Source organism: Apostichopus japonicus, chromosome 10 (assembly GCF_037975245.1).
Source record: "Apostichopus japonicus isolate 1M-3 chromosome 10, ASM3797524v1, whole genome shotgun sequence".
Lineage (NCBI taxonomy): Eukaryota > Metazoa > Echinodermata > Holothuroidea > Aspidochirotida > Stichopodidae > Apostichopus > Apostichopus japonicus.
The window spans coordinates 16,767,683-16,790,912 of NC_092570.1; the positions used below are offsets into that span (position 1 = coordinate 16,767,683).

The 23,230-nt window shown below is 37.9% G+C and overlaps 2 protein-coding genes across 5 annotated transcripts in view; both read left to right on the forward strand.

Moving 5' to 3' along the window:
• Window positions 1-8,348: 8,348 nt before the first annotated feature.
• The window catches only part of LOC139975111 (uncharacterized), a 37,249-nt gene continuing 22,367 nt past the window's right edge, over window positions 8,349-23,230 (forward strand). The window contains exon 1 of the mRNA XM_071982743.1: window positions 8,349-10,061. The gene's annotated coding sequence lies outside the window, so the exon portion shown is untranslated. The remainder of the gene's footprint in view (window positions 10,062-23,230) is intronic.
• Window positions 10,487-21,866, forward strand: LOC139975110 (uncharacterized). Of its 4 annotated transcripts, none has more exons than XM_071982738.1 (3): window positions 10,487-10,818; window positions 17,923-18,090; window positions 18,508-21,866. In XM_071982738.1, the coding sequence occupies exons 2-3, from the start codon at window positions 18,083-18,085 to the stop codon at window positions 20,483-20,485; spliced, it is 1,986 nt and encodes a 661-aa protein (XP_071838839.1). In that variant the 5' UTR covers window positions 10,487-10,818; window positions 17,923-18,082; the 3' UTR covers window positions 20,486-21,866. The 4 variants fall into 4 exon arrangements, with proteins under 4 accessions (XP_071838839.1, XP_071838843.1, XP_071838842.1 ...); XM_071982742.1 differs by having other exon boundaries at window positions 17,923-17,991; XM_071982741.1 differs by lacking the exon at window positions 17,923-18,090 and having other exon boundaries at window positions 10,488-10,818.

Consider the following 23,230-nt stretch of genomic DNA (forward strand, 5'->3'; position numbering starts at 1 on the left):
AAACCGCGACATTAACTTTGTTTATGTCGCAGACAAGTCAAACTGTTACACCTACGACGGATTCAGTAACGAGAATTACCTTTGGGAATAATAAAGTAATTGAACAGTACTCTTCAATCTCAGCGTCGTTCGACGTATTCGTAAATTTTACTTGTGAAATTGGTAGTATGAATGAAAAATCATGCAACCTTAACATCACCGCCCTCTTATTGACTTCGCAATCGGATTCTATGCCGAAGCTGACTAAAGTTAAGTCTTCAACCTGCAAATCAAATGTCACCTTTGGGATCATCACCAAAGATACAACTACACAGACAGATGAGAATCTGATCTCTTCTTCTTCTTCTTCTTCTTCTTCTTCTTCTTCTTCTTCTTCTTCTTCTTCTTCTTCTTCTTCTTCTTCTTCTTCTTCTTCTTCTTCTTCTTCTTCTTCTTCTTCTTCTTCTTCTTCTTCTTCTTCTTCTTCTTCTTCTTCTTCTTCTTCTTCTTCTTCTTCTTCTTCTTCTTCTCCTCCTTCTGTTGCTCCAAATTCCGAGAAACCTGCAAACTTATTGGTTATAGTATTGATTCCGATACTTATTTTGGTTATAATTATTATGTTGATGTTACTTCTAGCATTTCTAATTCGTAGACATAAAATGAACAAGGACAGAATACACAGAGTTGCGGTGAATCACGCATTTGGAGGAAGCGTGAGCAAGTTGGTTCATCCTACTGCACAGACCGATCTCGTCCCAATTTCTAACCCCCAATCGGATTCGATTACATCCACCTACGACTCCATAGACCGAAAACCCACTATACCAGACAAAGACGCAGCTGTTACCGGAGAAGACAGAGATCCATCGACTTATGTTACCCAAGACGAAGAGGAGGAGGAGGTGAATGCACTTACGTCATCATCTGAGGAGAGATATCCTCAAGATGATATTGGAACTGCGAACCAGGAGATGGCTTCCTCCATTACCACGGAAATGGTTGGAAATGCAGTGAAAGATGCAAATGAGAGCAATGGGATCTCTGAGGATGATGAGTGTAATAACTACACAGAAGGAAACGAAGAGCATTCCAGGCCGATGAGTGTTATATACAGTACGGTGGACAAACGACGCAGAAGATCAAACAAAGAAGGGGATATCGAGGTCAATGCCGACCAGTCCGAGGAAAGACAAGATGGTACAGGTACCGTAGGACCGAACTATTTGATTGTAAACAAGGCAGACCTTCAAGTGGAAGACTTTATTACGACGTCTCCCGATGATCTTTCTACGGGTACCAACCAACAAACGGAAATGGAAGTGATCTACTCAAAAGTAGACAAGAAGAAATGATGTTTCTATTAGCCAGAACCAGCATGGTTGTTACCAGAAGGTAAACTTTAAGATTGGCGTACGAGATTTTTGTTACCATTCGGATATTATCTGTTGATTGTAATGGACCTATCTTTTCATATATGTTATCATGCTTTTGTAAAATATTGCTACATGAATCTGATCAGATGTTCAGAGTCTGGGTGTACTCCATAATTCACCCAACAACAAAAAACGCGTATGTAAAAATACCTATGTTGTTTGTTACGCTAGAGCTTATGGATAAGGTCTTGTGACTGATATGAAACAAGTGTTCATACTTTGTGAGTAATGGTTCTACCTGTAATAACTCATTGCACATTTTCTTAGAAATTTTAACACAATGGGCAGGAATCTAAATGGAGGTAACGACCTTGCTAGGACACACAACTCTTCAAGCTTCCACTTGAAAGTGTTATAAATGTCACAGGGGTTAGTATATACACATTAACAACTCCTTCTCAAGAAAGATAGTAAATTACGTAATCATTTCTTGATTTTTTTTATATTTTTTTAAATAGGATAGAAAGGACCAATTAATGGCCTTCCATTTGAAATATTATTATGACATACTCGACCTTTTTTGTTTTATTTTATATATAGTACGTAACTTATAAGGGAGTAAAAGCCAGTACGAAAATATGGTCGTGTTATACGTACACATAATATGAATTTCTTGTTTAACCTTTATGCACAGATTTAAACGCACAAGTCCAAAGGACCCTAACGGGATACAACGTAAACACGTTTATATCATATTTCACCATACCGTGTGAGACTCAAAAAAACGGAACTCACTATTCTGGTACTGTAATTGTTTGAAACTAGGCTGTAACATAATTCAAACGCATACCAAGTGAGGCTTAAAAAGGGGAACTAACTATCCTACACTGTTGTTTGAAGCTAGGTAAACATATGTAACTGACAGACCATCTGAGACTTAAAAGGATTGTCTGGTGGCCCAAAGAAGTTACCTTAAAAAATAGTAAATAATTTTCCAAACATGTTGTCAAAGTATGAGAACGCTAATGTTGCGTTTGACAGAGAAACGATTTTTTAATCGTTATGGATAGACATTTCAAATATGATTTGAACAGTACAATACGTGACGTCAGCTCTGCCATAGCAGATTGCGTCATAACCCACCCTTCGCACAGTACCTATACGGTAATCACAATAAAAACAGCGTTTGTATACAGATAATTTTTTCCCTTAATTTCCGGTGAAATTTCTTAAAAATTAGATATGTTTTCAAAAACTCCTTAAGCCATGTACTTGATCGGTGGTTCCGTGTTCTTTGTGTAACACAAGGTAAATTTTAACAGCAGACTCTGAGTTGTTCAGGCTATGCATCGCGCTATCCAGCTCCAACGCGAAAAATGTTCGCATGTAGGCTATACTCAAACGTTCACAGTCGGACAGTTCTGCGAAGCCTAAGCTTCTCAGTGCTACATTCTGCTCTGACAACGATTCGATCAATTTCTTCAATAATTTCCGGTGAAATTTCTTATAAATTAGATATGATTTAAAAAACTCATTAAGCCGCCATATATGTAGTAGATCGGTGGTTTCGTGGTCTTTGTGTAACACAAGATAAGTTTTGACAGCAGGCTCTTCGTTGTTTATACATCGCGGTATCCAGCTCCAGCGCGAAGAATGTTCGCGTGTATAGGCTACTCTAACGTTTACAATCGGACAGTTCTGCGATGATATCGATTCCGCCAAGTTTCATCTTTCGGTTTAACGACTACTTTACAAGTTTCCTTTTACTGTTAATTTGATCCGTGAATTTTATTTCAGCGATTTAGAAGAACAGTTAATGAACTGTGGTTTGAGTGTGAGTGTACTATGTGTAACACTATACAAGTACACCAACTGAGCATCGTAGTATATACATTCGCGAGTATGTACGTTATATATATGAGGCAATCCAATGTGCTTACACGTGAGTTTATTTGCTGCGGAATTGGGAGTGCTAACTTCAAGTCGACTGTTTTGCCTATCTGCAAGCACTACGTCAATCACCATATTGAAGCGTTCGAACAAACGGTACTTTTGGTGAGAAACTGGTGAAATTGAAAACCAGATTTCTACAAGAAGAAAACGTCGAATGGGGACAATTTTTACATGGTTAGAAAGAGAAAAATAATAACTACAAGGACAATGTATCAAAATCTTCCACCAGACAATTCCTTTAAAGAGGAAATAAGTGTTTTACAGCGTTCGTTGAAACCAGACTATAACATATTTCACTGGCAGACTATGGAAGTAACTAATCTACACTGTTATTTCAAACTAGGCTATAACATATGATGTTGAAGGAGAAATGTAACTAATTTACACAGGGACGTAGCCAAGGCTTGATGATTGGGGGGGGGGGGGAGGGTTAGTGGCTGAAATTCCAACTGGATGTGGTTTGAAGCCAGAAAATTCCGACTTATGTCTTGTACCGCCCCCCCCCCCCCGCGCTACTCGTCAACGATACGGTCAGTGTCAGTCAGACACCCCATCTTTCGCGACTGCACTTTTGGAGTGAGACACCCCCCCCCCCCCCCTCTATCGACGTCCCTGATTGTACGTGAATAAACTGGAATCCAATCTTGTATCTAGTCTGTCATGTACTCCGCATTTATACACCGATGTAAAATAAGCGCACTCGTATACTAGCGAGTAGAGCTTTGTACACGGGTAGTAATACTATGGATATTCACCTGTACTATAGAGTACCCATGTTGTTTTACTTACACAACAAGCAGGGTTAAATTTCTTGTTTTCTAGACTAAACTAAGGTATTTTAGTATAGCTCATTACAGAGAAACAACTGGGCTGCCTTTTACAAAGTATGTCGTAGCCGTAGTTGTTCGTCAGGAATTACTTATCCTGATTTCAACGTTACACCAATGAAGCAGGTACTTTCGTTTGTACAGAGAATATGTGTTCCTTTTTGTTTCAGTGATTGCAAGAAGGGTACGAGGACGAAATCGATAGCTTATAGTTGTTATGCCGGTGTTATGTTTGTCGTGTTTCTGTCGCCTTCACTGGGCAGCATTTTCAAGTAGATATTGTGAACGTCAAGTACACTACTCTACTTACAGTGAAGCAGTAACTATGTAAGATTTTGCTTTCAAATTTTGTATTTCTTGGTGAAGGCAGAAGGAACTTATGCGATGGTGATGGTGCGTGTGCGTGTATCTATGTGTGTTTATGTGGTAGAACTGGTTGGGGTTTGTTGTTGATATTTGTCAAAGGTCATTTGAGGTCAGCACGGGTCAAAATCTGAAAACATTGTTGACACAATATCTCAAGAAGTAGAAGTTGCAAGAAGTTCACACTTGGTGTGTCGCTTGCCGTTGTGAGTAGACGATCTGTAGTGTTTTTTTCATGAACGTCAATGGTCATTTGAGGTCAACAAAGGGAACAAAAAGTGTAAAAATCTTTTTAACATGATATCTCAAGGAAGGTCGCCTGTGCAGTTCTTACCTTTAGCATGCATTTACTGTAATAGTTCAGCGAATACTATTGATTGAGGTGGAGGTCAAAGGTCATTAGGGGTCAGCAGAAGGCTAAATGTGAAAACATCAAAAGTGCTATATCTCCAGAACCCGAACATATATATATATAACCCGAACCCGAGCTCATATATGCATGATATGATAGCCTTGAGTATTGTATAGTTTGTACACACTATTATGTAGATCAGAGTTCATATAATGTCACCAGGTGTCAAAACTTGAACACTGTGTAAATACAGTATTTCCGGATAGAAAATTGCAGTATCTGGTATATATGGCTCTGACTTCACTGTAATTAGTACACGAACATTATTGTTTTGGTGGAGGGTACAGGTCTGAATTCTATCATGTTCTGGTACTTGACTTCAGGACACATTATCCTCAGTTACTCTATCCATCAAGGGCGTAGGAACCGGGGGGCTGGGGGCGCCAGCCCCCCCAGTGAAAAATGGGGGGGCGGAAGTATCATTCCGCCCCCCCCCGCTTCGCAAGTCAGAAAACCCCTTTTCATTTCCAAATGAGAAAAAAATCTCATTTTGGAGCACCAAATTGCATCTAAGGCCTGGTGAAAATACAAAATTAAGTTTACAAAATGGAGTGGGTGTTGAAGTGTGCTATATTGCACCAAATTGCATCTGAGGCTACCTGGAAATGCAAAAAAATCCAAAGGGGAGGGGGACACCTCCTCCCCTTAGACCCCTCCCTCAGGCCGGCCATCAGTCTTCAGCCCCCCCCCCCCCCACTCAAAAGTACCTTCCTACGCCACTGCTATCCATCAAGTCATTCCATATACAAATTAAACTTATATAAGGCAAGGAAACACTAACTCCTTCTTGCATTTTTGTTTGTAGATTTTTTTCACGATTACCAAAGTTGTAACCCTTCTTTTCTGTGTCATAAATTTATTAGATGTACACAATACATATGCTTACAGGTTTGAATCGTGCCGTTACGTCATCTTTGCGTTATAATCTGATATGCAATTCAATTCCATACAATGCAATGATAAAAGGTAAACTGATATGCAATCACCATAACATATTCTCGACGACATCAGAAAACGAATAATTATACAGCCAAAAACCAAATGCACCAAACTACACATACCCTGACCGACTCCATCAAACGATCTTATTAGCCCAACCCCCAACCCCGCATGTTCATCAAGACCCCTGCCCCAAAAAACTACGTTATAAGAGAACAGATCTCTACAAACGGTAAAAAAATCATCCGAATCAGAAGCCGACCGTCTTTCATATTGCGAGCGTTTTGTGGTACAATCATGCAGCACAGTTTAACGTACAGCTACCTTTTCCTTACAAAGGTTCACTGAATCGAAGTCGAACTTTGCCTCAAGTCATAAATACACGTAAGTAACCTACACGTTAACATGGAGACATTTTCTCATTATGCACGAAGTGAGTATCCCTTATCACCCACGTGATTTCTTTTCAATTATAAGCTTTATTTATTTATTTCTCTGATTTTCCTTATCTCTTTACTCTCTCTGTACTTATGTGATTTTTGAAATTTTCTTACGTTTGTTAAGGGTCCAGACTCGAAAAGTCTCTACTTACTTCTGGTCCCTCCACTTCCATTATAGCATATTTTGATCTTTGTTTATTGTTATTTCATCATAATGTGAGTAAATTACTCATTGACTCTGTTACTGTCTATATATATGGTAAGTGGAAAATAAACTTGAAACTTAAGGCAGACGCACTCTGCACCGACCTCGAGCGACCCGAAGCAACTGCGACGAATAATCAGTCGGTTCGGTCCAGTTTGCGCGACATTTTGCTCTGAAACCGGACCACGATCCGACAGTCGGTTCTCTTCGTGACCTCTTCGACCTCGTCGTGTCGTCGGGTCGGGCCTGTTATGTCGCAGTTGAGTCCGGTCGTGACCATTTGTGGCTGTCAACGACCCGACTTCGATCCGATCCTAATGGTTAACCAAATGAGGAAGCGTTGTGAAATTCAGGTGACGATTGTAGAAAGCCAACATGGCAGCCTCCATGTGGACTGATTAGCAGGAGTTCAAACTATTGCGTAAGGCTGGTGTGAGCCTAAGCTGGCGATGGGACCCCACACCGACCCGACTAGTTGGCCACTATAGTCTCCAACTGATCCCCGACTAGTAGTCGGGGAGATTCGTGTCGGATCGGTGCAGTTTGCGCTTGCCTGTATACTATCTTTTGCTTATATGTGCCCATAGCATACTACATGTACTTCCTCCTTCCCCGAAAGTAATCATAATTTTATAGGCACCCACTATTCGTTCACAATAAAAATGCTGATTAGTCGACAAAACACAAGCCGTTATTTGCTTTTGTGTCTGCGAGCCGCCATAGTTGATTGGCATGTGAGAGGCTCTCGGAGTTGATGTATGTATATAGTATACAGCATAAGTATAGCGAACTATATATGAATGCAAACAGTACTATATAGTATAGAAGTTCGCGTTTCATTGTTAATTCTTCCTTGTACGGGTAGATACAATATTTGTAACTGAAGTAAACGCACAACGTACTTCACACAACTTAAAGGTAACCAGGATTACCTCAAAGCATGCTACATGGGCAGGTAATGGTCACATATGTTCATATTTCAACAAGGGTGTATAACCACCCTCAGAGCGGTTTGCCTCACCGTGGAGACTTCTTGATGTCTGTGAGATTATAATCTTAATAATTATAATTATAATAAACGGAACATCCAGGAAACTTGTATTCTTGTTTCCTTGTTGTTGTAGTAGCTTAATTCAATAGCATGCTAAATCTTGGGGGTAATGCGATGATGACCTTTAAGTCGCATTTAATACTTCCGGTAACCGTCAATGAATACTTATATCTTAACTATTTTTGGTAACATAGGACGGTGACAATAGGTCATGCGTGTTACTGCAAAATTATTAAAAGAACTACATGTCGTGTATTCTAGCACAAGGTCATGCATTTTAGTTCAATGGTGTCAGTATTGTAAGCACATGTGTAAGCATTTGTATTACATGGATGTGAATTTCTCGCACGTAGTCCAGCATTGTTGTGTACATGAGTGTGTGTTTTAATTACATGGTCATTCATTGTTGTACATGATTGTATATTTGTAGCACATCTAATACTTTTTTTAGTATATGAACTTGTATATGTTAAGCACAAATGCTCATTTGATCAAATTGTCAAGGATCAAAACCGAGTAAGAATGCTTGCATGTTCCCACTCCCACCCCCACCCCACTCCCACCCCACCCACCCTTCCTATTTGTGAAAGGTGTGGAAGAGGAGAGAGAGAGGTTGAGAGTTGTAGCCACACTGCAAGGTAATTGTCATGCATATACATATACATATACATGCATATGCATATGCATATTCAAATTCCGTGTTTTGCATCAGGAGGAATACGACCTTTGCAATCCCTAACTATAACGTGCATTGTTCAGTCTTGTCATTTATTAAATTATCGTACTATTGGTTCTAGGCGGAGCCCTGGAACCATTCATGTCACTCATCTGTTGACCCAGTTTTGACCCCCGACGTGACCCCTACAGATGTTTATGAAGCGTTGTTGTTCGAAGTACAATTCTTTCACAGGCTTGGAACAGAAAAAAAAACATTATTGTGCGATTGATCAAAGGATTGTCAAGTATTTGCTTAAGCCGAACTCATTGCTTTCCACGTCAAGTCTGTGCTTGTTTTGCCTGTGTTGAAAAATGTAATGCGCACGAGGTCTAACGTTCGTGGTAGAGTAACTTAGGCCTAGGCTAGTATACCTGAGTAGAACGACATTACCACTAATAATGTAACCTGTAGGTACAAAGCACTAGCCTAGGCCAAATCAGCACTTTAAATTCGTTAAGGGATCAATTAGTGACAATCTCGTAAATAAATCACAAGATGGGGATCTTGTACAGACGATGCATGTGTAGTATACCGTGTATAACAATGGACGCATATACCAGTGGAGGTTTGTGGTCAGCATCTATCACTGTGATGACATTCATGTCACCTTTACATGCGTCTTGCTGTACTTCCTACCATGGGCGGCGATCCTGGGGGGAAGGGGGATATATCCCCCCATGAAAATGGGTGGAGGGGATGTAATACACCATATCCCCTCACCAAATGCCAGGGATAAGAATATTTTCATGCCTACATTTATGCATCATCGTGAATGTACGGCTCTTTTTTAGCTTCCTTTCTCGCCTACCATAAACGCAGTGCAATCTTTTCAAATAAACCTTAAATATAACCATAAGTCTTTAAAAAGCAAGAATAGTTGACTGTAGGCTTCATTGGCCCTATAACAACAAAATGTATTATTGCGCCAACGGTATTGATATAATACATATATGCACCCTCATAGTATTCATATAGGCCCTATAGAAGGCCTTCACACTTACATGTTCCCTCGAACAGCTGAGAATCTCATGTTGGTAATGCTTAATACACGTTTCACCTGGATGCCCCCTAGCAATCGGTACCTAGGAATGTAACTATGGGTAATTGTGTATTGCATGTGTATAGGTCTATAATAGCCTGCATGAGGCCATTTTCTTCATCGAATAATATAAAAGAGCTCTCGAACATTCTAACGTAGCCCCTGAAACAAGGTTGACAGTGGCAATTTTCCCAAAATAACACCCGAAATTAAAAAAAAAAGTATTTTGGATCCTGATTATGAGATATTTCAGACATGATATCCTACTTTAAAGTTGGGTATATGCCGCTTGGTAACCTCGGGGAAGTGCCGTTTCCGGCCATCTAGAGGGTTTGTAAATCCCAAAATTTTCTTGTACGCTTCGCACCAACCAATGGTGGCGCTACGCTTAGATAGTCAACAAGGTCATATCCCCCCCACTCGGAAGTACGGATCGCCACCCATGCTTCCTACATGAAATATGTTCAAACACTCAAAATGCAGCATGACCTACTCATTACCAAATAGTTATGGTAGGCCTATATCATCACAACCAGTATAAATATTTGCATTCTAGTGCAAAAATTTAACGTTGTTGTTCGTTTTCTTTGCACACCCTGCAGCCCTGTAAATCTTTTGGAACCATTCTGTGATTATATAATTGTTTGTGAAGCGAAAAATAGAATGAGAAATATGTCAGGTACTTGGGGGAGAAGCCTACATGTAAAAACGAGAAATTTTCTGGCAAGCAGGTTGTTCCACTGACTGTTTTATCAGTCTGAGGTAAATATGATCATGTGGCTCTGAACCTAATTAGCTTATACCTATATACAATGACAGAAGGCTAGTAATATGATACTAACCGCGGAAGTTTTCCTGGCAGCTATATAAATCCCTTGTTGTTAACCAGAAGGAAAAAAATAATCAATATTATGTATGTTTATATATATATATATATATATATATATATATATATAGGCCTATATTAAATAAATATTTATATATATATATATATAAATATATATATTAGGTTAGTTTCGGGTTTACTTATATATAATATGTATGTTTATATAAACGGTGAGAAGTACACGTCGGATTCTAATATAAGTAAACCCGAAACTAACCTATTCATGACATATTTCCTGTTCGTTATAGCGCTATCAAACATTAGGCATCCGTATGTACCTGGCATTTTCAAAGCTGTGTGGTGTGGTGTGGTGTGATTTAGACGTCATTACGCGGAAAGATATATATATATATATATATAGATAGACAACACGCTCGTCGTAATTTGCACTGCACAGGCTACAGTCAATGCATGCAGTCGCGGTGACTTGGTTACAACAAACTCTTCTTTCCATATGATAGGGCAACGTTCGCTATAATTTCGTATATACAGACAAAAGTCATAAGTTACAACGAACGACGGACAAAACGGGTTGATTTTACTACAGATTGAACTTTGATGACGGAGAAGATTAGAACGACTTAATTTTGATTCTGATGGGCATGAAGGACTGTTAACCGAATCTTATATCGGGTATGTATCTTCTGGTTTTTTATCTCTTCCATATCAGTCAACAGGGATTCATTTTATGACTATGCATAGTACATTCGAAAGCGTATATAGCTGGCTATATAGGCCTATACGTGTAGCAAATTAAAACATATACTGAACTGAGATGTGCTACTTTAATATTGTTTATATTGTAACTAACGTTATGTAGAAAACGTGTATCATTAATGATCAATGGTTGATCTATAACCCCGAGTTGTTGAAGCTCGATTCCATGTTAAAAGTGTCATGGACTGGCAGAATATCATATAGACAAAAATGTTGAAGTAATTATGAGGTACCTTTGAAAAAAGAAGAAAGAAACACCACTTAAGTAGTGAACCAAGAAAAGATAAATAAAAAACACCGTAAGAATCATTAAATATGTACCCCCCCCCCCCACCCACCCACTCGAGTTGTCGAAGCTCTATTGCATGATAAAGTTGTCATGGACTGGCAGTATCTCATACAGACAAAACTGTTGAAAGAATTATAAGGTGCCTTGTTAAAACCATAAAAATACTACACTTTATTAGTAATCCACGAAAAAAAGGAAAAACACAGTAAGAATTATTGAATATGACCTTCCCCTCCCCTCCCCCCCCCCCCACGAGTTGTCGAAGCCAGATCTATTGCATGATAAAGTTGTCATGGACTGACAGTTTATCAATTTACAGACAATGCTGTTGAAGGAATTATAAGGTGCCTTGAATAATAATAAAAAAAATACTACTTTAGTAGTAATCCACGAAAAGATGAGAAAACTACACCCTAAGAATTATTAGATAGAACCCCCAAACGAGACATTTGCAGCTTTCGTTTCGCTTCGTGCCCCTTTTTGGTTTCAAACACAGTGTTAACCCTTAATCTTATCACCAGCCTATGGGGAATTAGGCTGGTATAGGGAAGAGGTAAGAAAGTTTGGTGGATTTGGCTCCCGTCATCAAAACCAAATGACATGTACCTTGGATTGTTTAAGTCATAAACAACGCGGTGGTATATGATACCCTATTCGCATAGATTGATCATGTTTTCAACACCAGATGCCTCTTTAAATGTCTTTAAAAAATTACCATGGAGTGAAGTGGACGAAAAAGAACGACAAATTTCTCCTATACAGAACTAAAGCCGATGTGCTCACATTTTCGTTCATTGTGTGTTTTTTGTCTGAGGTTAAGAAGCAGCATTTTGCGTTTTGTCGCCGTTTTCCACTTTCTTGACAAGTCCATCAAGTTTTAAAAGTTGTAAATTTTTCGACTTTTTGGCCACCATTTGAAGTAAGATTTGAATAAATAAGCTAGTTATGTATGTCGTTATGGCATCGTGGAAAGGTCGTGGCAGGTTGAGAAAAACCATAGAAAAGAACGCAAAATGCTGCTTTAAACCATCTTTCGTTTTACATTGAGGAGACAGTGTAACAGCAGATAAAACAAAATGACTAATATATCCTACACGGAAGTATAATTTCTGACGAATCATGTCGTTTGGTAAACCAGGATTTTGATTCAAAAGCATTAAGTCAATTTAAAACAATAAAAATCTTTGTTTAAATTTGCTGCATAAGCAGACGAAATATTCAAGTTTTCTTAGATCTCTTTGTGACAGTGCCTATGCATGCATTGTATATATCATATTTAACTATTATAAGTGCAACTTTCCTGAATGTGTGATATTTTGCACACAAAAAAAAACACCAAAACCGGAAATCGTTCGGAAGAGGAAAAGGACGGTGTCAATATTTACTCTAGACTCTCTAAGTTCCCATATGATTCCTAAATGTCACCAATTTAAAAGGAAAGTTGTTAATGATGAAGTCATAACTTTTGCAATCCCCCCCCCCCCCAGAAACTCTTAATCTTATCACCCGCAAAAGGGGAAAATGGTAGTGGTATATTGGGAAGTGGTTAAAAGTTGGATGGATTTGGTTTGGTCATCGAAAGCAAAGGACATGTTCCTTGGAATGTTTACACTTATAAAGATGTCATGACTGTTACAAGAATCACCCTAAAATAGGGTTTCCCTAACTTTATGCACCCATGAACCCCCTGTGGATGTCAGAGTTGTCCACGAACACCCGACTTTTCCAGACACGATCTGAGTCATTATTATACTATAATACGCATAACAGTGCTCCGTCAAAGATCAAGTTCATAGTGCAATATTGTAATGCAAAAAAAAAAAACAAGAGATGAACAAATATTTATTTGGAAACTTCAAGATCAGATCAGCTTTTTATCTTCACGACGTAATGCCATGTCGTACACCAACTTCACCAAAGTCATGCGGCATATGTCTGTTTCATTATTCAGTTATTTATCACATGCACGGTACGGTACTACTATGGCAACATATGCGTATGGAACGCGAAAAGAGTTTGTCGACTTTTGTACATTACTAAATTATATGATATATCAGATTTTAGTTCAACAAAAGGTGCTCTAGTTTTGACTTTCAGAAACGTCTCACGAACTCCCTGGGATGGACCCACGCACCCCCTGGGGGTTCATGCACCCCGGAACCCCTGCCCTAAAAGGTCACAGGAGACAACGAAACAGTAACCAGGAAGCAGACTGTACAGCTTCCTTTGCGCATGTTTTCGTTTCTAACTTAAGCTTGATTTGAAAATACACATCTAGCCTAAGTTTGTATAAGTCATATTTAAAACCAAGTAGGAAAAAAACAAGGAAACAAAAAGCATTTCACATCCGGTATGGTTGAAAAAATGATGACGTATTACATTAGACGTGAGTGACAGATATCGGACTGATATCTCTGACATGGAACGCCAAAAGGACCACAACAAAATGATGATGATGATACAATTATTTACGTTATAGTTATGTTATAAGATAATATTGATATATATATAATACTGATTATAAACGATAATATACTGATTAAACAGGATAATATAAGGAAGATAGAAGATGATGACAAGAATCTTCACAATCATAATACAAAAGAAGGCTACATGATAATAATAATAAGAAACTATATGAATTTACACGATTGTATAAGAAATGACGCGGTGTTAATCTAAACCCGCTTACGATAAGAAGCGCTGCGTCTGCATATGCTTATGCATATGTTTGAGAGTTTGGACATTTGTATAATTTATACAAGGTGTTTAGAATTCCCTTTTACTTTCTAGTGTGAGTTTATAATCAGTTGCCAGTTAATTCGTACCTAGTATTGTAGTATAAACAATTTTTTTATGCACTTTTGTATCGTTGTGTTTGCGATTGATTACACGAGTAAACGCGCCACACACACACGAACAACACTCTACATCAGTGTAAACATAACCAACTAACCTGTATGTGAGTAGTGAGGTCCATGATGATTATTATGCATATGCATATTCATACGGATATGCATATACAGGTCTTCTATATCGTGAGCAGTTTTAATAGTATCGTGTATTCGATTACGTTCAGTGTGTTTTTCTACTATTATCGTGGAATCTATTATCGTCGTGTAAAATCTAATTATCATCGTGTAAACTTAGTATATTATGGTTCAGTCATTTTTCTGTATATTATCGTATACATTTATATTATTGTTATTGTTATAAATAGACATGATCATCATCAGTTCTGGTCCTTTTGGCGTCCCATACTCTGACTCATACTTCCGGGTTTATCGACCGACCAGTATAGAGGGCGCTACGTTGAGTGCCCTCTGACATGACCTTTTCACCTTTAATATCTGAAAACGAAACTTGACGTTACATGTTTTTAAACTAAGCACACAATGATATCGAGTATGCTAAAAGTTGGTTCTCTGCTTATATATCTGACTGTTTCTATGACATTGATTGAAACGTTCCCTTGCTGTTCGATGGAATGTTGAGGTAGGCCTAATTGCTATATATTTCTGCACTTTAAATGTAAAAAACAAACTTAATAAATATTATATTTGGGCTTCCACTGTAGTATATACTCGCCTATAAAAAAACAGTATTCAGATTACTTTCTTAATACGATCGTGTAATTTCTATGTTTGAGTACAGGACTGATAATATTTAGAGTTAACACTGTGCTTGAGTACAGGACTGATACGATTAAGAGTTAATACTGTGCTTTGAGTACGGGGCTGATAAGAAAGGGGTTAACAATGTGCCTGAGTATAGGGCAGATAAGATTAAGAGTTAACACTATGCTTGAATACAGGGCTGATACGATAAAGAGTTAACACTGAGCTTGAGTACAGGGCTGATACGATTAAGAGTTAACTTGTGCTTGAGTACAGGACTGATAACATTAAGAGTTAACACTATGCTTGAGTACAGGACTGATACGATTAAGAGTTAATACTGTGCTTTGAGTACGGGGCTGATAAGAAAGGGGTTAACAATGTGCTTGAGTATAGGGCAGATAAGATTAAGAGTTAACACTATGCTTGAATACAGGGCTGATACGATAAAGAGTTAACACTGTGCTTGAGTATAGGGCTGATACAATTAAGAGTTAACACTGTACTTGAGTGTATAGCATATATAGCTGTATATTGCCAACCTAGCCAATGAACTACAGTATTTCATCCTCCCTATGGGAGCCAAACAGTTAGTATAGGATAACGATAAAGTGGATAACTCGATGGGAAAATATGATAGACACTTCTGTTAATGACTCGCGTGTACCTCAGAGTAAAGAAAGAACAAAAGAAACACAGAGCAAAAGAAACAAAGGAACGAAAGAAAGGAAGTAGGGAAATGTATTATATACATTTGCTTCAAGATTGTTTCGACGAGTGAAAGCTATAATTCATTTAGCTAATTGCCGTGAACAATTAGCAATTCATAATTATGTTTCTGTAGTTATAGGAAACTAATGATCCATTGATCGATTTGTCAGCAGCTTGTTTTCAAATTCGGTGATTGCTAAAGTATATAAACAATGCACGAATATTATCCATTTGTTTAGGTTCTTCTTTCGTTTGTGCATCAACGTTATGTTGAAGAACATATATCGACAAGAAATCACTTTCTTGTAAGAATATCGACTCAGCCAAGTATAATGTTATTAAATATGAGACTATCGTGTATAAAAAGGTTTGAAATGACGTCAATGAGTATTACGTCACAACACTCAGTTGTCGGTTATTGAACTGTTTACCCTAATATTGCTTGATTGATTTTGACGAGGCAAACGACCTTGACAAACTTCTATTTCAAAGTTTCACTTTTTGCAGTAGAAAAAGCCACTTCGTGCGATGAAAAGCGTCTAGGGAAAAAATGAAATATCAGGATATACACTTAGTCGGTGCAATATGCAGGTTATTACACTCAATAAAGGACATTTTCGGAAGTACTCCAGATAAGTACAACAAAAATTTGTTTTTGATACAGTATATTGCCCACCAGAGATAAAAACAAATGTGAATGTACCAGAATAATCTAAAAAACAAATTGCCATTTATGTATGGTAAATATATTTATTCTTTTTTAGCGGGTTGAATATTGTCCGAATAAAATGTTGGTTTCAATATCGAATTTATCCTACAAAGTTCTTGTTTTCTTACTCACTTAACAACAAAATAAGAATGTATATATGTCAGTTAAACGACCACAATTGATTTGTCTTCAAACTTTGTTTGATGTATTTGTCATTAATGTGGTAAATACATACATTTACTGACATGCAATTGCCACATCTCTCTGAATGTCTCTGAAAGTTTATTCCACAAAGAACACGTTTAATCACCAAAACGACGGATAAATGATAATCAAAATTTAAGTGAAGACGGCGGAAACTTGTTTTTCTTCAAACATTAACGAATATGTTTGATAAGCGGTGAACATTTGTCGAACATGTTAAAGCTATTTTGGTGTTTACACAATCGGTCTTGAATTAAGATACTGAGACTGTTTTGTATTATGATAATGAATATCACGTGTGACGACCCAAAGTTTGTTTGTCTTCGTGAGTTGTCATATGTGTTTTGCTTAGCTGGTTAAGAGATAAACGTCAAATGCAATAACCATACACACATCTTATCATCAGTGTGAGTGAAAGTATGCCATCTATTACTAAATGCGCAAATGTTTTTGTCGTACAAGTTGTACTCTGATCAAAGTTCCAAGGATGGGGGAGGGTGGGGGAGGGATCTGGGGAAATGAGATAGGGAACAATGGACAGTTATGGACAAATCTATTAAGAAACACTGAAAACGATGGCAACATTAATGAAGCCCCATATGTGTCATGAATACACATTGCGACTGCAATATTTTTGTTACGACGATGTGAAAGTATGCCCTCTATTTTTTGCGTCCTCTACTTGTCATGTGATAACGGCTCACAACAATGTAGCATATTATATTAAGCCTAAACGGTATATATACACACACACACACACACACACACACACACACATATATATATATATATATATATATATATATATATCTATATAGTATTATTATTATTATTATTAGTAGTAGTAGTAGTAATAGTGGTAGTAGTGGTAGTAGTGGTAGTAGTAGTAGTAGTATGTACCGTGCATCAGTAATACTCTGTGTTCGTAACACGGTAACATGTGTTACCAGGTGGCACCAGTAGTTACTGTACTAGATATGAGTATCGGCTGATAAATTAGATACGTTCCGACTTGAGAAATGTAAAAGCATGTATAAGAGTTTTCCACACAAAAAAACAAAAACAAACGTTATAAGCAGTGGCTGCCATTTTTTCAGTGTGTTGTATCTATTTTGGATGTTCATGGAGAAAGTAGCCTACACAATATTGTTCTATGACTACACCGAGTACTCATTTTAAACTTCAACGATATTTTAATTAATGGAGCAATGTTGAACGAGACAAAGCCCGAAAACGAAAGGAAAAAAAACATGCACGGAAGCCTAAGGGTACGGCTTGTTAAATATTAAACTCTCTCAAGGCAGTAATGACCACGAAGTCGTTCCCTATCGTCCTAATTTACGACATGAATGGGGAAAGTCAATTGTACTAGAATATAGAAGCTCGTGAACTACTGTCATTGCTTGCATGTTTTCAAGAGACTTTAGAAGAGACTAATGTGGTTCGACTTGTTTCCTTGCCACTTTCACTGTTACCTCTTGCATTTACAGCCAACCAACGTGGCTGTAACCAAAGTGACCATAGTCGGATTGGCTAAACGAGGAACAATAACTGATAGAGTAAGGACACTCCTAGTTTAAGGAAGTTAATCCAAATTAGGTACTTGAAATAATTAAGAAACAGAGGGCGCTCTTATCGCAAACATCCTACATGAACAAGTAAGTGTAGCTTACATAATAGCATTATTGAAATTCACGCTATATTCAACTCCGAATTGCATAAACCCTTGTAAGCTTTGATATCATCATTCGCAAATGTATACCATCGTCTATTGATGACATTTAACATGGTGATGTTGCAAGTCCATTAAACATTAATCCTTTTACAAACTTTATGGCAACTTCTGACACTTCAATTTGTGACTGGGTTTCATATTGCATATATATCAAGAAAATATATTAGAATATAATTTTAAAGCGATCCATAAAGTTTGTCAAATTTGAAGACTAAAGATTGGCAGAGAATATTGACTTTAGTGATTGCTAACGTTCAAATGAAATTTATATTGATTTGAATTTAATGTTGCAAGTTAACTTAACGTTGTGCCAATTGGTATTATGTCCCTTTCCTTACAGAATCTTTCAGATGGTCATGGATGCCAAAATTATTAGTGACATCTCGTCGCTGACTTGCTGTGTTTGTTATGAGAAGATTTCCGAGACCAAGACACTTTATTGTGGCCATAGCATTTGCAGCCAGCCTTGCCTTCATCAGCTACTCAAGACAGACAACCCGACGTGCCCAGTGTGCACTCTTTGCATACAATTACCACCTTCGGGTCTCTCATCAGATTTTCCAACAAATTACGGTCTTGGTTATGTTCTTCGCTCGTACAGAAATTCATCGAATACATCAAGAAATGATTCGACATCGCAAGACGACTCCGAATCACAGTCTGATTATTTAAAGGCAACGGAATTCGATGGCGGAAAGGGGGAAGAGAAGATATCGGAAACAGTCGGGGAGAAGGGGGAGGATAAGGAAATGTGTGGGCGGCATTTTAAAGCATTGCGATTCTCTTGCAATAGTTGCTCCGAGGACGTTTGCTTCATGTGCATTCAGACAATGCATAAAGAACATGACTTCGACGTAAAAGATTCTAGTGATGATGATGGGTTTTACCTAAAAGGAGTCATTGTAAGATGTTTGAAGCAAAGAAAACAACAGAAGGTAATATCGATGAATTTATTGCAATCCCGAGAGGGGTATCTCGAGACTTCAAAAAGTACAGAAAACGAAATTAAAGAAGCAGCCAAACGGGTTCGTGAAATGGTGACGACCGAAGAAGTCCTACTCCTCAAGGAATTGCAAGGTTTGTCTAAATCAAGATCGGAATATTTTATGGATCTTTATCTAGCTCTCGAGAATACAATGGTGAAAGAAAACAAATTAGCACGATTAGTAGCAAGTGTTGGAAACTCGATGGAACAAGAAGGTACACCTATAGAGTTGAAATTTATTGAAAACATTGAGAAAGTAAGCAATGACATTGACAAGGATACGGAAGCTCTGGAAAAATTATGTGATTGCAGTCATCCTCATCTTCAATTTACGTGCAAGGTCCACAGTGGCAAGTTGATCGGTAACCTGGAAAAGGTATTCCATGAAGAAGAAACCGATTCATCACCACAAAGAAAAGAAGCACAAGAAGAAGGACAAAAAGAAGAGTTGACAGTACTTAGGTTGGATAAGTTGGGTTCCGTACAGCTCGATCGATCTTGCGTCAGTGCTGTATGGATATCAGAAGGAAGGTGTGTAGAGATAATTGATCAAACGTCTACCACAGGTGTAGTTATATTTAACATTTTGTACTTTGATATGACAGAAGTGCAGGCCCAGACGGAAACCTTGAAGAGACCCGGACACGCTCGCATCCATGTGTGTAGTACAGTAAGTTACGACCTTCGTAGTATTCTACTCACCCATGGTCCCGACATTATTAAAGTAACATTCTCCTCGGATCTTGGCGTGTCGCCCGTTTACAAACTTACGGAAGCGCCAGAAAATGTGGAAGGTGTTCACTGGGGTCAATGCACAGGTGAATACGTTGTTCTGACATCCCACCCTTGGCGGATTTATCGAGTCGATGGAAGTGGATCGTCCAGTTTATTGTTTTCCTTAACCAGTTTGTGGTACGGCCCATTAATTTCATCGACCGAAACTCGATTTGTATTGGCAGATATTTCGGATAACGTGTTCGTTGTTAAGGACACAACCAAAGTTTTCCCTGAACGCCGATTGGAAAGTCCCAGCAGCCTTAAGAAGGCATGGCCAGCAGGGATCAGTTTCAATAGAGAAACCCGGGAATGGTTCTTTCTCTGGAAAAGCATAAGCAGCAAGACAGCCAATGATGTTGACTGGATGTTAACAAGACACTCTTCTTCCTTTGACTTTCGAGGTATAGTTTTGGACGGGTCGATGTCAGAACAAGATCCGAGATCCATCGCATCATGCAAGAACAAATTGGCTGTACTCTTCCACGGTGGTAAACTTTTCGTATTGGATATTCAAACATATCAATTAGCAGAGGCAGTGTCTCCTCGATCGAGTTGATGAGCAATACGCAAGCATCGGTTTCGTTTGAATCCACATCCAAGTAGAAGACGAACGTTTGTGTTGCTCCACCAAAGATTTGAACGGAGATGTACGACAAAAGGAAACAAAAACCCAACTTTAACCTTTACGTTTTATGACAGAGATTATTGTGAAGACCAAATGCCTTAGAAGAGCTAAACAAAATCTTGTGCCGTTCGAGAGATATCCTCGTGTAAAAGTCTTGTCTGGGAGCTCTCATTTTGTAAATATGTGATGTCATAGTGACACTATGATATTACATCGTTTACTTTCACTTCGTTTCATACTTTCGAGGTAGAATTTTAACAGTTTTTACCCTGAACCAAACGTCATCATTAGGTATTGTAACAAGCTTCAGTAATCTAGATCCAGCATCTCCATCATAGAAAATATGTAAGAAATCAAGGAAATATTAGATTGAAGCACTTGCGGCTCAAAGATGTAAACATTTCTAAATTTGGTTAAGTCTTCAGCCTGACATGTGAAGAAAACATTAAATCCGCATTAAATCCGTATTCTCCATACTAGAATACGATTTGTTCTTAGCTGTTTGGGGAAATTGTTCATGACAGTTATCTATATCTCATAGATCAGGATTGTCCAACTTACGGCCCGCGGGCCACAGTCCGGCCCGCCGCAGAGTTGCGTCCGGCCCCCCAGAAATGCTCTACGATGCAAAATTTTAGTGAGCAGATTTATTGATAACAATTTGAAGCTATATAATCAAACATTCGAACCTTCTGGGTCCAGAAACTGCCTACATGTCAGTTTGTGTGACACTCTCTCAGCGGAGGGGAGGAGGGCAGCTGAACTTTATTCATCTGTTTTATCAGGAAGAAAAATAAACCAGTGCGCTCCGCGCGCAGTGCTCACATTTTGTTGCCTTGGGCTTTGGGCAAAAATTCGAAAAATCGAGCGTAGGGTTCATGCGACCCCCTCCTTCATCATAATCATTCCATGTGGCCCTCCTCTGCATTAGGTTGGACAACCCTGTCATAGATCATAAATGTTTGGTTTGTGTCTCCTTGAAAAGCACAACTATTGCTCAGTACCGATTCCTTTTTCACTAGTTGTTTTATTGTCACATTATTACAAAATGAAATATAAGATAGAAATACGTACACAGCTAGCCTTGACAATTTATACCTTGTGTAATCACGTAGAATTATTTCTTCTTTAGTAACAAGAATTGTCCAGTAAAGTTTCGCATAGAATATTTCACAGAAACTCTGGAAATTATAACTAGCTTTTTCTCTTTCTGTTTGTCCTTCTTTGGTTCTTATATGTTGTTCTGTGTACAGATAATCTAAAACATAATACTTTTGATACAGGTTTTAGAAGAAAATATCTACACTTTCAAGTTCATGTTATGTCTTTTTTCCATCAATATACTGTCAAGAACAAAAATTTCTTTCTCTTCGATGGGGCTTATTACCACAGTTTCAAGGTTCATCTCAAATGAAAGCGATTGTCACATTGCAATATATATATTTAGCGTGGAGTATGTTAAACTTAATATAGTGCTTCATATTCTCCATAAAACCAAAATGAAAGTTATACATTGTTAGTATAAGCAAATGTTAATAACCTCATTCCAAAGTAGATTAACATGAGGAGAAAGGCAGAAAAGGTGAACTAATGTTTCCTCATTACCATACAAAAGACACAACAAGCAGAATCGTTGATATCCGATTTACACATATATTTATTATTCACTTCTAGTATCCTATGTAGGAAGCGAATGTGAAAGTATTGGATTTTTGATATCCGTGTAGCTATATGTACGGAAGCGAAAATATGCTTGTCTAATATAGCATTTTGCTGCCATTTCAAATAGAGCAAAGCTTAGAAAGGTTCTATTAAAAACTTAAAAGATCGTTGACCAAATCACACACAAAAAACTTATTACATTTTTATATGTTTGACGTTCGTGGTTTTATTTCAACTGATAGTGGTAATCCAATGCATTGGGATTGCAGATATAATACCCAAATAATACGAGAATGGAAAAATGTCTGATTTCAAATTTATTGATGAAGCAATCATAACTTATTACCTCACTATCGTCAGTAAGAAAGTCACCGAATAAGAAGGCTTCCTTTTATCTCAAGATATTCCTATACGTGATTTTGTGTCCAACTTTAATGAAGAAGTTGTTAAAAACATTGGTTACCATCATCATATTTTTCTGGTTAATAAACGTATTTGCCAGTTTTGATGTCACCGCAGGAAAATTAAATTTAAACAGAGAGTTACCATCGTACTTTTATCATATAGAAAATACCTAAAGAGCCTGCTGTCCATGTTCTATTATCATGATCATTCATGAAAAAATTTAACTCATGTCGTTTGAAGACTTAAATCGAACATTACAATGTCTATCATACTCAAGACTCCATTACTATTGAGTACATAACACAGTTTGTTTGACCTCAACCGGGCTTATTACCACACATAAAATTGAAAAATAATACAAATAAATTGAAATCATTTAGAAAATGGTCAGTAGGATTTTGTATAATACAGTAAGGATGCATACACGTTGAGAGATTGCAAACGTCTTTATTATTAAGATTGTGACTATAGGAGTTAGATCATGTGAAGACCAACCATGAAGTAGACCGTTCTTTTATTCTTGAGAGGTCAGGAGCATGATTAACACGGTAATCTATCTTCTTCGTGATGTCTGCATGAAATACCAAGATACTTAGTAGAGCCACCGCA